Genomic DNA, 15911 nt, shown 5'->3' on the forward strand with positions numbered 1-15911 from the left:
ATGTCGCCTTTGTCATCCACCAAATCACGAGCGATAAGTAAATCAAACAAACAGAGAACTCAATTAGAAATATCCAAAAACTTAAGCTCATGTTTAAAAGCAATGGAAGGAAAGAAACATACGTCGATGCATCTCCCGGTAAAGAATAGTCAGTGCCTGCAGCGAGTTGTCATCTGTGGGTTCAAGGGCTGCTACCTCCTGTGCCAAGGTGAAGGCTTCCTCCTGCTTTCCAGTTCTCTGTAAACCAATTGCCTTTAAAATCTGATAGAAAGACAAGATAAATCAGGTTTAAAAGGACAGAAAAGGAAATATGAACCACAGAAAGCCAATTTGAAAGCACAAGAAGTTGTAAGGTATGCCTTGGTTGCTAATCAACTAAGTCATTTTACTAAAAATATGACCAAATCAAGATTCTTTCCTATTTCAGTATATTAAGAATGCAAAACATTGCTTAAAAGGACTCTGTGGAAACAGAATAATTAAATTAGATAACTATTCCCAAAGAAATAGCTAGCTTTTAACTAAATATTATTTACAGCACTTAAATGATCAAAAAAACAAATGGTCTAAAAATACTTTGAAAAAAACATATGTAGTAACTAAAGAGATTAAACATCTTTTCCCTGTAAAGATTACAATATACAACCCACCAAATATAAGTAACTCAAGATCAAATGAACTTACCTTAGCACAATGAAGATCCTTATGCTTCTTCAATAATTTATCTGCTTGCTGAATTGCCATTTTATTATTACCATTATCAAGATAATCTATGAAAACAGAAATTATAGTAGTTATATTCCTTCCACAATAAATATGAAAAATGCACGGGCTGGTATCAGATGTTTTGGAAAGTGTCAATACAGCAGTAAAAACATCATGGAGCCAATTTTAACACTAAACGACTAGGATAGCCCAAAATACCACCTTACAGCCATCCCTATAGTCCTCTTTCATCCAAAAGCCATATAATCCAGTTATATTAATCCTTAAGGAAGACTCAAGGCAAACATATTTAGATGACAGATGACGTTAATATCTTTACCTGTGGGAAATAAATAGGTTTAGTCACCCCAAAATTAAAATATATTTTTAAAAAAGAACGCTTTCTAATATTCAAACTTTAAATCTACCAAATAGATTATGTTCTTTCAATAAAATCTTTACTGAGTACTTCCTTTATCACAGAGTTAAGTGTTCTTCGCTGAAGAAAAGAGAAAGATTACCCATGGTGGAGGCAGTAGAGATGAAGTCCAATAATATCAGGAGTGGGAAAGGATGCAAAGAAAACTAAACTTTCAAACACTCTAGCAAAAATATAAACTAGCACTGACCTTGAAGAACAATTGACTTCTAGGTTCTCTAAGCTATATATCCATTCTGGCTTTTAGGGAATATGGAGACCTGCTACAAAATTGCATTAAGGGGCGAGGGGGGGGGGAGAAGAGGGGAGAGTGGAGAGTAATCGATTATTATTCAAAAGTCTAACAAAAGCAAAGATTCATTTCCAGATGAGAAGATCTAAAAGAAAATGAGAAGTGTATTAAATGGGAAACAGTGGTAACTGTTGATTCTAAATATAGAAAGATGACTAAACACAGACCAGCTACAACCTGCTACAACTACCAGGTCCCTCTTTTAGCGTAGGGACAGACCAGGCACAGAAAACTCAAAATAATCTATTTTGCAACCATGAGAGAGCAACGACAAATGACAGGGCAACAGCAACTCTCATTCCTTGCTGGTAAGAATGCAAACTGGTTCAGCCACTTTGGAAGACAGTTTGACAGCTTCTTTGAAAACTAAACGTACTCTTACCAAACGATCCAGCAACTGAGCCCCTTGATATCTATCCAGATGAGCTGAAAACTTACTTCCTCACAAAAACCTGCACGCAATGTTTATAGCATCTTTATTCATAACTGTCAAAACTTAGAAGCAACAAAGATGCCCTTCAATAGGTTAACAGATAAACAAACTGTGGTACAACCATACAATGAAATATTATTACTCAGCGATAAAAAAGAAATGAGCCATAAAGCCACAAAAAACCACGGAAGAACTTTAAATGCATGTTGCTAAGTGAAAGAAGCCAATCTGATAAGGCTACGTGCTATATGATTCCAACTATATGACATTTAGAAAAGGCAAAAATTAGAGACAATAGAACAATCAGTGGTTGCCAGGGGTTGGGAGAGGGATGAATAGGTAGAGTTTAAGGCAGTGCGACTATTCTGTATGATACTGTAATAAAGACACGTTATTGTACATTTGTCAAAATCCACAGAATGTACGACACAAAGAAGGAACCCTAATGTAAACCAGTAAACTATGTACTTTAATTAATAACATATCATATTGACTCAGCAATTGTAACAAATATATCACATTAATGCAAGATGTTAATAATAAGAGAAACTGGGGGAAAGGAGAAGAGTGTGGGGATATAGAGAAACTCTCTGTACTGTATGCTCGTTTTCTGTAAACCAAAAACTGCTCTAAAAACAAATTTAAATTTAAAAATAATAAAAGCAAAGATTCCTTCGCAGAGAAGAAAAATGAAAAGTATTTTAAGTGAGAAACAGGGTGGTAGCTGTTGATTCTGAATATGGAAAGATAATGGAACACAAACCAGTTCACAATCTGCTACCACTACTAGTCTCTCTTTGATCATCAAGGTCCCAAATCAGCATAGGGACAGAGGAGACTGAGACAACTCAAAGTAATTTATGGCCCTGGTGGCCTGGAGTATCCCAAATAACAGAAATAGACTATCATTTTACCTAATGGGTTCAATTTTCCTCCAATGAATACTTCACTAAAACTTTTAACAGCCACATGAACACTTGAGTTTCATCTCTTCAGTCTTCACTACGCTTAATATTGATAAGCACCTATAATGTTATGTAAAAAGATTAAAAAGCCTTACTGTGGAGGGAATCACAACCCAGGGAAGAAAGTCAAAGAGAGCCTTACTGTGGCCAGAGCATCTGAGATCTTGCTCCTTGGCAAATGTTGTCAGTTTGGCTCAAATACTCTATAAAAATTCAAAAAAGAAAAAGAAAAAGAGCCCTACTGTGGAGGGAATCACAACCTAGAAAGGAAGATCAAAGACTTAGTACTCCGGTAGAGAGATCGGAGAATCACAGAACTCTAAAAGCATACAATCTTGTCCTGAATACCCAAATATCTAATACTCATTTTCTTAAATCCTTAGCTTAGCCAACAGGCCTTCATTTGTCCTTTATAGACTATGACAGAGAAAGTGCAGCTCAATGACACCTTCTCTTCCTAAAGACTTGATGCTGATCTCATTCTGAGTCAGTTCTAGTTACTGCTGACTCAGCCCTGCAAAAACTCCAGGTTTATAGAACATACCGTGAAGCCTTCTCAACGAGTAGACATCTTTGATGAAACTCCATATCTGCAGACCTGTCCATAAACGGATCAGACCAGGCAGGGGTCAGCACCGTAAGGATACTTAACTTCCTGTAGTTGACAAGGCTCTGAAATTATTGTTCCTACCTGCCCATGTCCGCTTCTCTGGGAACAGTTTCCACTGCCTCTGCTAAAGGGGAAGGACTGGATGACTATGTCCAGACCATGTAATTGTAGCCCAATGGAGTGGACATTTGACCTAATTTGGATAAATAAGGTTTCTGCCAGGTAATCTGTAACTGCAACACTGAAAGCCGGAGTCAGAAAGCTCTGGGAAAGCTAAAATAAAGCTCATTTGGAAGGCAATAAATATGAGTCTGAGGTTACCAGCAGCAGCTCTGGAATTTCCATTTTGAAGGAGCCTTAGGGGATGCAAGTTGGTTGATGGTGAGTGAAGAAAAGGAGTTCTCCCTTGACTCTTCATTCACGTAATATTTATAAAAGAATGAAAAATGTCAACTATCTTTATCGAAAAACTGAAGGAAGGGCAGTGCTAATTAAGCTTGTGGGGAAAGGCTAATGACCTCTCCATCCTCTAGCCACAGCTTGGCGTGGCCACAGAGCCAACATGTTAGGCTCTGGGTAAACTGATGAGTAAGTTGGAAAAAACAGTCTGAAGAACCAAACAAAGAACAGACACAGATAAAAGCAGAGATGAACATTTGAGAAAGAAGCTTTAGATCCTGACAGCTTTCTAGTTTCTGTGAGACCCTAGAACACTGCATTTTCTGCCTCAGGTGCCCACAAGGGTTTACAGCAACCCCTCTTTACTTGAGCTGATGTCAGTGAGTTTCTGTTCCCTGTACCCAAAAGAGTTTTAACTAAGACACTGCTGTCAGGCTCCCCTTTCCTGGATACCTCCCTCAGTGACTACTGACTAATTGGTTGCTGAGCTTTTTGGGAAAAGTTATTTTCATTTTATATTATTGATTCTGGAACATAAATTATGTAGTCCTTGGAGAAAACAGACCAATAAAAATAATATAATAAGTCCGTCTTTTTTAGTTAAGTCTTTAAAACTTACTCAAGGGTAATTGTGGCTTGACCATAAAGATTGGTGTTCTTCCCTTAATAACAGGAGTAAACCAAAATCAGTCACCCACAAATCACACAGAGGAAACAATAAGATGATGATGAATCAGTTAAAGCAATGTTTTTCAAGGCATGGGTACCACACCAACAGAAACGTTTTTTAGGGGGTCCTTGCAGACAGCACTAGATAATACAGTGAGAAAGTTGATCTCTTTTCTAATATTTCCTTTCTATTAAGGAGATAGCCTCAGTTTGGTGTTAGCCTGTCCACTTAATTCTTGCTGTCTTTTTTTAAACAGGGAAGGAACAGGTCTCAGTTTCACAAGTATCAGAATCTAATTAAGACATTAATAACATTGTTTCGTTTTCACTGTACTTATTTTTATGGTTTTGTTTTCTCACAGCAAGTGACAGATTTTCCATTAACGGTAATGACATTTTTTTAAATAAATTTAAGTTTAAAAGTCAACTTAGAGAAAAATATTAAGTAAATGATAATATGCATAATAGTATACTAAAGCTAAAATCATCAGATTGGGTCAAAAAATGCAGAAATTTGGGAAACATTGGGTTAAATCACTGGCAAGGGACTATCAAAATTTGTTGAATAAATGAGCAAGCCGCCCTCCCAGGTAATACTTCCACAGAAGCTCCTCTTTGGTGCAGTTGCAGACAGACAGCAGCAAGCCCCGACACACGCAGGCCTACTGTCTACTTGCCCTGAAGAGGCCCTGGAATGAATTTGTCCAATAACACTTAGGGATACTGACAAAAAAAGGGCTCAGTCTTGCAAATACAGCTGCTGTGGAAAGTCTCCAGAGGTTGAAATGACAACCTGTACTGTTTCCACTTCCTGTAAGAGCTTCAGAGACTACTGAAGATATTTCTCCAATTTAGAAAAGGACTGAATACTAGCTCTATAGTTATATTATTGTGTCCTTTGATTAAAAAACCTGAATGTTTGTGAATAGGATCCTTGCTTTTACCAGTACAAATGGTAGGTGAAACATTCTTTCAGTCAACAAGCCTTTGTTTAATACCTACTATGTGCAAGATGGGGAGTGGTGAATTTAAAAATGAACAATGCCTCCTAACTGATCAGCTCGCATCCTACACTTGCCCTCTTTAAAATTATTTCCCCCCAGAGTATTCAGAGCTATCTTTCAAAAATGCAAGCTTGATTACCCGATTCCGGTTAAATTTCTTCAGTGCTTCCCATTGTCTTTACAACAAATTTCAAAATCCTTAAAATGGCTTACAAAGCTCGGAGTCCCTCTACCTCTGTAGTTTTATCTCACTCATCTCTGCGTCCCAACCATACAAGAATTTTCTTAGTCTTCAAGTGGAACAAGCTCCTTTTTACACACTCACTCTCTCCACTCCCTCCCCCATTTCATCCCTAACTTCTGCTCTTTCTTCATGTCCAGAGTAAAATGTCACTTCCTCAGGGAACCTATTCTTGACTTGTCCCCAACAGCCAAGATGCCCATATCCTATGCTCTCTTGGCAACCTGGACTTTTCCTTCAGAATTCCTAGCACAAATGTACTTACTATCATTTAAAAAATCTGAAATTATAAGTTCCTTGAAAGCAGAAATCATGTGTGTGCTGTTCCATACTCATTCATTCCCTGCATCTACACTGTGCCTAGCACATATCAGGCCCTCAATAAATAAGTTGAACCAAGAAAGGAATATATAAATGAACAAACTGGATGGGTGGGGGACCATCTTCTGGAAATTGAGTAGTCTAAGAAATGAGTTACATACTTACATACAAAAAGACTACAACAAGAAGTTCCAAGAACTAATTCCTAGTGATGGGGCTTCCCACTATTAGATTTTTCAAAACATTTTAACTTTTTATAAAATCTCTTCAATTTTTTAAATAACAAAAATAACAGAGATCATGATTTGAAACAAATCCAAACAGTTCATAAAGATATAACATGAAAAGTATTAGTCTCTTAATCTTGACCTATGTTCCAACTACCCTTTACTATATGTAGTCTTCCAGGAATTGTCTGTGCGTTAAAATCTTTAAGTTTAAAATGTTTTTAGAATTTAAAAGTCTAAATCAGAGCTTTTTTAAATGGTCATAATTTCAGGAAAAAAAAAAAGTTGTGTCAAGTGACTTTTCTACAGAAAGGCAAGATAGTCTTCACTAACCAAGACACCCTGCTACTCACTCCTGGGGCAAAACAGGAAGGACACAAATCACAATGGCCCAATAGATGCCTCAGAATAAATACTACATTCTATTGAAGATATGGGAGTTTTTACTAATGAACTATAGAATAATTAATTACCTGGAGTTTGGCCAGGCACTGAAGGGAAATGTCCTAACTCACCAAGGAAGTGATTATCAATCAGGAAACAGGTGGGAAATACGTTACACCTGATCCAGACTAGAGGAAGACTGCAAGGTAGAAAGACAGATTAGTACAAAGGATCTTGTGCCAGAAAAGTAAATATAAATGGGTGTGTAATCTAAAGACTATGGGAATATTTTTTCTTTTAATTTTTTCTATTTCTATTCTGCAATTGCTGACCTAGCAATTCCTGTATCCTACACACTTATTCAGTGCCATACCTGACCATCACTCCCACTCCCTCCCCTCCCCCTAAACACTAAAAACATTTTTAAATGAATAATAATGGTAGAAGAAAGTCACATAAGAGTAAAAAATATGTTGAGAACTATAAAGCACAAGAGAATCATTTTAGCAAAAAGAGAAGGAATAAAGTAGATGTTCTAGTAAGGTCACAAGTGGTTTTCAAAAACCAAGAATGCAACACCTAAACTTACCAATTTATAAGTAATGAGATGCACTCTGAAGATGTTTCAACCAACCAAATTTCTGCACAGAAAAGCTTTACCAAACCTAGACACCAAAAATAGAATTTCTCCACATCTCAACCCACAATTTTACAATTATTCACCCTCATAACCCTGTTTCTACCCTCAACAATATTCAGCAAGAGTTGAGATCACTAAGAGGGTTTCCAACAGTTATAAAATCCTAAAACCTTTGCAATACAAATAATGCTACACAAAGACAGTAATGTTCCTGAAATTGAACTTGGTAAAGGGCTGGACTCTCCCGTGAGAATGCCCGTGTTCAAATCTCAGCTCTAGTTTTACTAGCTGCAACTCTGAGCAAGTTAATCTCTGGCCTCCAGTTCACTACTACCACAATAATCTTACCTACCTAATAGGATAGTTAGCACACAAATAAGCACTCAACGCTAACAGTCCGCTGAACTTTTGGCTGGTGGGCAAGCATCATCATGAGTGAGCTTTTTTATTTATCAGGTAATAAATGTCTGAATTCAAGAAACAATGGTGGTTTGAGGCACTAACGCATTTAAACACAAAAGCAGGGTTGTCCCAAAGTCTGGAGGTCAAAGTCGAAAGTGCTGAAGTCGAGGACAGTCACTACCTTTTCTTTTCCCATTCTAGACAGTTTCTATTAATTGCCTTGGAATTCCTAAAGATAGCCTCTTCTAATCCTCTTCCCCTCTAATTATAATAAAAGCAACATAACTCTGGCTTCATTTATGAGAATATGACATGTTACTTCTGATTAACATATCCTGATGTTTAGCAATGTGAAATGGACAAGGTTTTTCTTATCGGATAGTTCAAAACACTATTAATTCTAAATGATTTATGGGACACTAAAGGCATTTTCTTTGGTCCTCGAAGACAATATTAGAAATCCAATTATTCTTAAAAGCATTGACTCTTTTTAGTTAAAAAAGAAAATAGAAGTCTGCAGGCAGCTGCTGAGCAGAGCTGTTAATGGCCACAAATTGTGAACCCTGAATTCAGTTCTTTCCCTCAGTCACCCTTGTGTATTTCATCCCTGCCCTCTGAAAATATATACTGGAGGGCATGAGCATATGCAGTCCTAGGGAAATGAAAATCAAAGTCCTATCTCCACCACTCACTACCTGTGTGACCTTTGGCAAGTCAGTGTCTTCAGCTCAAAGTGAGGTGGTTTCTAGCACAGTGATTAAGATGATTCTGGGACAGTCCACAGAGGTTCAGATCCTAGCTCCACAAAAGGTAGCTGAGTGACTTTAGACAAATTACACAACATCAGTAAAGCCCCAGTTTCCTCATCTGTGAAAAAAGCTGAGGAGGATTGGTGGGACTGGAAAAAACTACTCACCTCATGAGAATGTGTGAAGACTGAGATAACCCATATATGAAAAAGCCAAGAACAGTGACTGACATAATGAGCACTCTATACATATTAGCTATTATTATTACCCATTTCACAGGGTTGTTGCTAGAATCAAATGTGAGAGCAAAGCATCATACAAATTACGAAATAAAAGCAGGACCTACTGTGCCAGAAACATAAAGTTACCCCTGCCCCAAAAAAGTTAAATGATGTCTCCATTTAGTAACATTCACACTAGAAACACAAGGTCTAAGTTTGCAAAAACCACTGACCTTGAAGCCTTCCTCACTATTAACTGAGACCAAGACCATACAACCATCTAAGAGGAAAGGACATGCAAAAGAGACCACTGTCCAATTACAGAACACCTCGATTACTGAAAAGGTGTTTCTCCCTGACTCAAATTTGTGACTTTTCACAACCAGGGTAGCAGGATGACATCAACGTCTTAAAACCTGTGGGTTGAGGTAAGCGTTATGGAGGGGGCTCCACTTAGCACGCGAAGGCAAGCTGCAGGAAAAGAAAAGGAAAAAATAAAAAAATAACAGAGAAGCTGCAGAAAACAAAAAGCCCTGCAGCAGCCCTGCAAGCCCCCCCGACAGGAGCTACCAGTCTCTTCACCGCTATTTTGGGCCCAAGACCACCCCCTACTCCCGCGCCCCAACTCCTGCCTCCCACGTGTGCCCAGAGCAGCTGTTTCTCCACCAAAGACCTCTGGATTGGGAGCCTCGAATCCGGCCTGCTCCTGACTCGATCCGGGTGACCTTGCGTCAGCCCCTTCCCTTCTTTGGACCTCTGTTTCTTCATGTGCACCGAGCACAGCTAGTCGGACGAGCCTCTAGGCCCCGTGCCCCGTACGTAAAAAAATCTTTGGTGGGGAATTTTCCCTCAAGTAGGGTGTCCCACACTGTCGCCGGAGCCAGCTTCCTCCTGCGGAAAGATCTCGGGTCTCCCTTGGTGTGGCTCTAACAACGCATCCTTGCCTGTCGGGTCTGCTCTACCGGCCTGCCGCTGCCACGACCCACGCCGCTGCCACGACCGCAACGCTGCCACCTCAGGGCTCAGGAAGGCCCTGCCGGCGCCTACGCGAGGCGGGTGGCTGCGGCCTAGAGGCCCTCGCGGCCCGCCCCCGCCGCCCGCCAGCCCCGCTCCCGTACCCTCAGCGCCCCTCTTGGGCCCCTGCCCTGGCCTCGGCGGCCCTTGGCGCGTTCGGCCGGCGACCAGACTGGCCTCAGGCACTCACCGTAAATGGGCCGGAGGCGCCTGTCGTTAGGGTCCTGCACATGGCCCCGCGTCGCCATGATGACAAGCGCAGAACCACAGTGCGCACGCGCGGGGCAGGCCCCCGGGAAGGGGCTGTTAAAGGGCCAGCGCCGATCTCGCTTGTCTATCGCGATAGTCGCGGAGTTGAGCACGAACGTGCCTGCGCTGAAAGGGATGACACTCCCACCGTACCTTCGCCCTCCGAAAGCCTCGTCAGTAGACGGGTTTTTTCTGCTGTGATGGTGGCATCAAACTAGATGATAGAGGCGGCTGTTGTTATTGAAATCCCTTTCTAGTCACCTACTGAGGAAAGTAGGGGAGTAACTCTTGGTCAAAGTTAGGGCTCGGCTTCTCCTATTCTCTGTGCGGAAGGACCAGTTAGACTTGTCTTCGATTAATTGTTGAGGAACCCGGAACTCCTCTGGGAGAATGACCCAAGGGACACTAGGGGAAAGGGAGCTGATCAAGAGTAAAAATCTGCAAGAAAAGTTCGAGATCCCTTCATCCCTTTCTCGGGGCTCAGTCAACCTGGAAGCATCCTAGGTTAATAGTAAGCCAGTGAATTTATCTGTCAATTATACCACAAAAAAGCTGGAGGGTAAAAGTAATTCATTTAGAATGTGCCTAGACACTGTTGGAATGAGTATTAAATGTATTATCTCATTAATACTCATAACAGCCCTACTATCTCCCTATGAAATAGATATATCTTCTTTTTTATCAGTGGGTTTATTCATACACAAAGTTATTAAGTACCTGTTAGGTGACATGCTTTGTTTTAGGGACAGTGGATACATCAATAGAACAGACAAAGCTTTGGTGGAGCTTTACTTTTAGTGGAGAAGACAAATGAATAAAATAGATGTATATTAGATGGTGATAAATGATAGTGAGAAAAATAGAGCAGGGATGGGGTGGGGGAGGAGGCAATTTAAAATAGTGTGGCCAGGGAAAGCCTAGCATAAAAAAGTGACAGTTGTCAAAGACTTAAAGTAGGAGAGGGAGGGAGCCAGACAGGCTCAGCAGGGTCATGACCTAAGGCCACACTAGTCACTGTGCTTCAAACCCAGGTCTTTCTGAGAACAGAACTGAAGCCAACCCCTCCACTACGCTGTCTCAGGCTTGGTACAGTGTTCCCAATGTCAGCCTTGACCATCCACGGTTGACCCCTTCTACCACTGTTCCATCCCTTTCCCTTTCTCAGCCTTTTAGTTCCAAGACAATGATTCTCCAACTTTAGTGGACATCAGAATCCTTCGAGGAACTTTATAAACATGAGTTTCCTGGATTCTACCCCCAGAGGTTCTGAATCAATCTGAGTACCCTTCTTTGGAAAATACTAATTAAGGGATCTAGATCAAGTCTTCAGAATCTGCCAGAAGGGCAAGTTAACAATTGATATTAAAAGTTTAAATATACATACCTAGAAATAACTGTAATAATAGTAACAATAATAATACTAGCGTGAGTTTATTGAGCCTTTATTTTGTGTCAGAAACTGCACTAAGCCCTTTTACATATATCATTCATTTCATTCTCACTAACTGGTGGAATAGGTACTATTGTGATCCTCATTTTAAAATGAGGATTCTGAAGTGTAGAGATGTCAGGTCATTTGCCCAAGATCACACAGTAAATAGTTTATAGTGAAATTTGTGATGGTCTCACTCCCAAATCCACACTCTTAGCAATTACACCAAAGGGTTACAGTGGTTACCTCTTAGGAGGGCAGATGTTTTCTCTTTTTACTTCATACACATCTGCACTGTTTGATTTATTACAATGAGCATTATTACATTTTTAATTTTTAAAGTTTTAAAATTTATGTTTATGAAAATAGCACACACACAAAAGGTAAACAATGTCAAGGCTTTTGGTCCAAAATAAAATTCTTTTATTCCAAGGAGATAATCAACAGAGTGCAGAAAAAAACATAAAACAGATTTTTTTCTAAAAATCCTAAGGTCCTAATTGTCCATTAATAGAGGCTGGTGAAATAAATTATAATATACCATGAAATGGAAAAAGGCAGCCATTAAAATTAATGAAGTAGAGCTTCATTCATAGATATGGAAAGATGTCCATAACATATTGAGTTTATAAAGCAAGTTATAGAAAAGTACGTACGGCATGAAAAAAACACGTGCACTAGTGGCTGTCTAGCAAGCATAGGCAGATGTCATATGTATCGAGATTTAAAAGGACAGTTACAAATGTGAAACTTTCTCATATCTTCATGATGGAATTTAGGGGCTTATTTACTTAATTCTTTAAACTTTTCCTTATTGTTTGAATTGTTTATTTAAAAAATAAAAAAATAGTCTACAGCCATGCCACCCTGAATAAGCCCGATCCCGTCTGATCTCGGAAGCTAAGCAGGGTCGGGCCTGGTTAGTACTTGGATGGGAGACCACCTAGGAAGACCAGGTGCTGTAGGCATAAAAAATTAAAAAGTAAGGGATTGACAAGGTCCTTGCAATCTATTAGGTCAACCAAGGATTGCCTCGCCTAAATGAAAGAAAGAAATAAAGAAAGAGAGAGAGAGAGAGAGAGAGAGGAGAGAGAGAGAGAGAGAGAGAGAGAGAGAGAGAGAGAGAGAAAGAAAGAAAGAAAGAAAGAAAGAAAGAAAGAAAGAAAGAAAGAAAGAAAAGAAAGAAAGAAAAAAAACAATTCGAACAACAAAGAGCATACCTAGCACCCAGATTTGGACTCCTAAATCCACTGTCTAATGAGAGAAAACAGGGCTCCTTGGAAAAATGGTGGATTCTAGGGCTGAGGCAGGGAATATGACAGATAAGCTTGGAGCATCTTGTATTGCTGGAAAGGATGGAAGTGTTAAAAAAAAGATCAAAACTGAATTATTTGAGCAACAAATAAATAATATATTATTGAATTATAACCTAAAGTATAAAATAAATATACAAGAGCCCATGTTGATGTAAATTACTGAATAAATAAATGGGGGAGAAGAAATAGATTTTTCTTATAGAATTCTAAGCAATATATATACTTTCCCCTCCCCCCCGAGTGTAGGCTGGAATTATTGACCAGTTTCCAAAGAGATGAGTATAGAAAAATAACTTCACAGTTGAGAAAACTGGTAAAAACTACCTTAACAAAGTGATCAGTGTTAACGTTACCAATGAGAATGTCGATGTGTACCCCGATATGAGGTGATGAGAAGGAACTTGACTCCTGCAGTATTTTTCTGGAAAGCCCATAAACCCAAACTAATGATAAAGAAATCATTAAACAAATCAAATTGAGTAACATTCTTGACCGGTACTCTACAAAACTGTCAAGGTTGTGAAAAATAAGGAAATAAAGAGAAACTGTTACAGACCAGAAAAATCTAAGGAGACATGACAGCTGAATATAATGTGATATCCTGGTTGGAATTGTGGGACATAAAAAGGTCATGAGTGGAAAATACTTGAAATTCAAATAAAGTCTAGACGTTAGTTAATAGTACTTTGCTAATTTGGATTTCTTATTTTGACAAACGTAATGTAAGATGTTAACATTAAGGAAAACTGGGCGAGGAGTATATGGAAACTCCCTATACCCTCTTTTCAACTTTTCTGTAAACCTAAAATTTTTCCAAAATAAAAGATTTTTAAATGCATCTTTTTTAGTAATCGGGGAGAGGGCTGTTTTTTAAAAACCAAATGCACTAGAAACTCTAAGGCTAGCTAAAAGAGAAAATTCCAGTAGCAGGTGCACAGAGAAATTCTTACTGAGAGCGAAGTTCCCTTCAGTGAAGATATAATTTGTGATCCATGGAAAATCTTTCCTGAGGCTGAGAAGGCTTTAAAATACCCCAGATAGAAAAGCTGGTGTTGGGGCAGGGGTCTCCAAGTGGAGTCTCCAATCAGCAATATCAGCAGCCCCTGGGAACTTCTTACACATGCAAATCCTTAGGCACTGCCCCAGACCTACTGAATGAGAAACTCTGGGAGTGGGGCCCAGCAATCTGTATTTGTACAAATCCTCTGCTGATTTGGATTCAGTCAAAAGTGAGTCTTCTGCTTTAGGTCAGATGTGGGCAAACTATGACCCATGGGCCAAATCTAGCTTCCTACCTGTTTTTGGACAACTTGTCACCTAAGAATGGTTTTTACATTTTTAAGTGGTTGGGGGAAAAGTCAAAAGAAGATGATTTCATGACATGTAGAAGTTAAATAAAATTCAAAGTTCAGTATCCATAAAGAAAATTTTGTAGCACACAGCTATGTCTATTTATTTATGCATTGTACGTGGCTGCTTTGGTGTTCTAATGCCAATGTTAAGTCGTTGAAGCAGAGACCATAGGGCCCAGAAAGGCTAAAATATTTACTATCTGGTCCTTTACAAAAAATGTTTGCCAACCTCTGTTGTGAATAGTGCTGCTATGAACATTCACGGTCAAGTTTCTATATGAACATATGTTTTTAATAATCTTGGACCTAGGAGTCAAATTGCTGGATTATATGAGAATTCTATGTTTAACTTTTTGAGGAACTGCAATATATGAGACATATGTATATTAAAATGATATTCATTGTTTATCTGAAATTCATACCAGGTGTATTTTTAGTTGCTAAATTTGACAACCCTCTCCTAAGGAGAACTCCATGTTCTCGAAATCATGCTAATCAGCAATAATGAAGGTCAGAAGCCTCAGGTAAGCTGACCCCAGGATCACTCTGAGATGATGTGGCCAGGCATGACTGGGCTCAGGTGAGGCTTGCAAAAGAGAGAGCAGGGAGGAGACCAGGCTCTAGTTAGGCTAAGAGGGATAACATTTATTCATCTTTGGCACAAAAGAAAGAGCCAGTGAGTCACCTGAGTTTCAAGAATTTCCCAGAAGGGAAAAATACAGCAAGGGGGCACCTAGGAGGATCCTGGCCCTACTAGTTACCCAGCTTGTTCTTAGGTTACCTTTGTTGGCGTGGCCCTGGAGGAATGCTGATGGGCTCGGCCCCCTACTCCCTGAACTTGGCAGGGTCAAAGCGTATGAGCCTACCTAACAGAGGCCTCTAGATCCTTGAGTCACTGTTACGGGTGAGATATGTTTCCCTCCACCCTGAAAGCCTGTTTGGCATCCAAGTAGGATGAATTGGACTTTCTCTTTTCTCATTCCTACCCCTTGTCCTCAGAGAGTAAGGCTAAGGCAGTGACCCGGCTCCGGGCCTGTCCTTACCTGCTCCTTGGGAGGCAGCTTCCACACCCTTTGGCAGGCATGAATCATTCAGGTAACAAATGAGATGACCCTCAAGGGAGCCAAAAGCCTCTTTTTCTTGCTGTATAATTCAGAACTCGAAACTGTGAGAACCAACATGAGAAAATGCTTGGCATACAGAGCTCAATTAAATGACGATTTCCATTTTCTTGACTACGCCCTTCATTCTTGTCCTGTTTGGTGGCAGATTTGCTCTGTTGAGAAACCCATTAGCTCAAGAGCAGTGACACACATGAGCTCATTGTGCCTGTGTAGCTGGAGGACACATGAAGACATGGGGACCACATTCTTTGATTGTTGTGATCGTGGGTATCTCCACCCGACTTTTTTTCTAGTTTTTCTTTGTTTTTCTTTTCCATCTTGTGGATACGTTCCAATACCTAATCCCAAATCTTCGCAGAATAAATAGAACAGGGACATATTTCATAGAGTCCATAGTTGATTTCCTGCACTTTTGACAGTAGAATAAATAGCAACTCTGGCTCTGAAATCAGACAGACATAGGTCCAAATCTGGGCTCTGACATTTAAACATTGTGTGATCCTAAACAAGTGATTGAACATCTCTGAGCCTCAATTTTGCATTTTTAAAATTATGATACTTAAAGGATGAACCTCATGCAAGAATTAAATGCTATGGTCCATGTAAACAAACACACAGAAAGAAAGCACACAACAGTCATGTACTACTACTATCTTTAATATTAGTAATATTATTAGTTTAATATTAGTAACATTATTACTGCACAAATCACCTCCTGATGCT

General features: G+C 39.6%; 1 protein-coding gene and 1 non-coding gene across 2 annotated transcripts in view; one reads left to right on the plus strand and one right to left on the minus strand.

Annotated features, from left to right (window-relative positions):
• The window catches only part of NAA25 (N(alpha)-acetyltransferase 25, NatB auxiliary subunit), a 57768-nt gene extending 47761 nt beyond the window's left edge, over nucleotides 1-10007 (minus strand). The window contains exons 1-3 of the mRNA XM_025044483.1: nucleotides 9906-10007; nucleotides 685-770; nucleotides 123-261 (exon numbers count right to left, since the gene is read on the minus strand). Coding sequence (XP_024900251.1) covers nucleotides 123-261; nucleotides 685-770; nucleotides 9906-9963 — 283 coding nt within the window. The 5' untranslated portion in view covers nucleotides 9964-10007. The remainder of the gene's footprint in view (nucleotides 1-122; nucleotides 262-684; nucleotides 771-9905) is intronic.
• Nucleotides 10008-12245: 2238 nt separating this feature from the next.
• On the plus strand, nucleotides 12246-12364 carry LOC112477277. Its single transcript, XR_003045383.1, has one exon. It is a non-coding gene; the product is annotated as a 5S ribosomal RNA (ribosomal RNA).
• Nucleotides 12365-15911: the final 3547 nt, after the last annotated feature.

This window comes from Pteropus alecto, unplaced genomic scaffold, assembly GCF_000325575.1.
Source record: "Pteropus alecto unplaced genomic scaffold, ASM32557v1 scaffold113, whole genome shotgun sequence".
In the NCBI taxonomy this organism is placed as follows: Eukaryota; Metazoa; Chordata; class Mammalia; order Chiroptera; family Pteropodidae; genus Pteropus; species Pteropus alecto.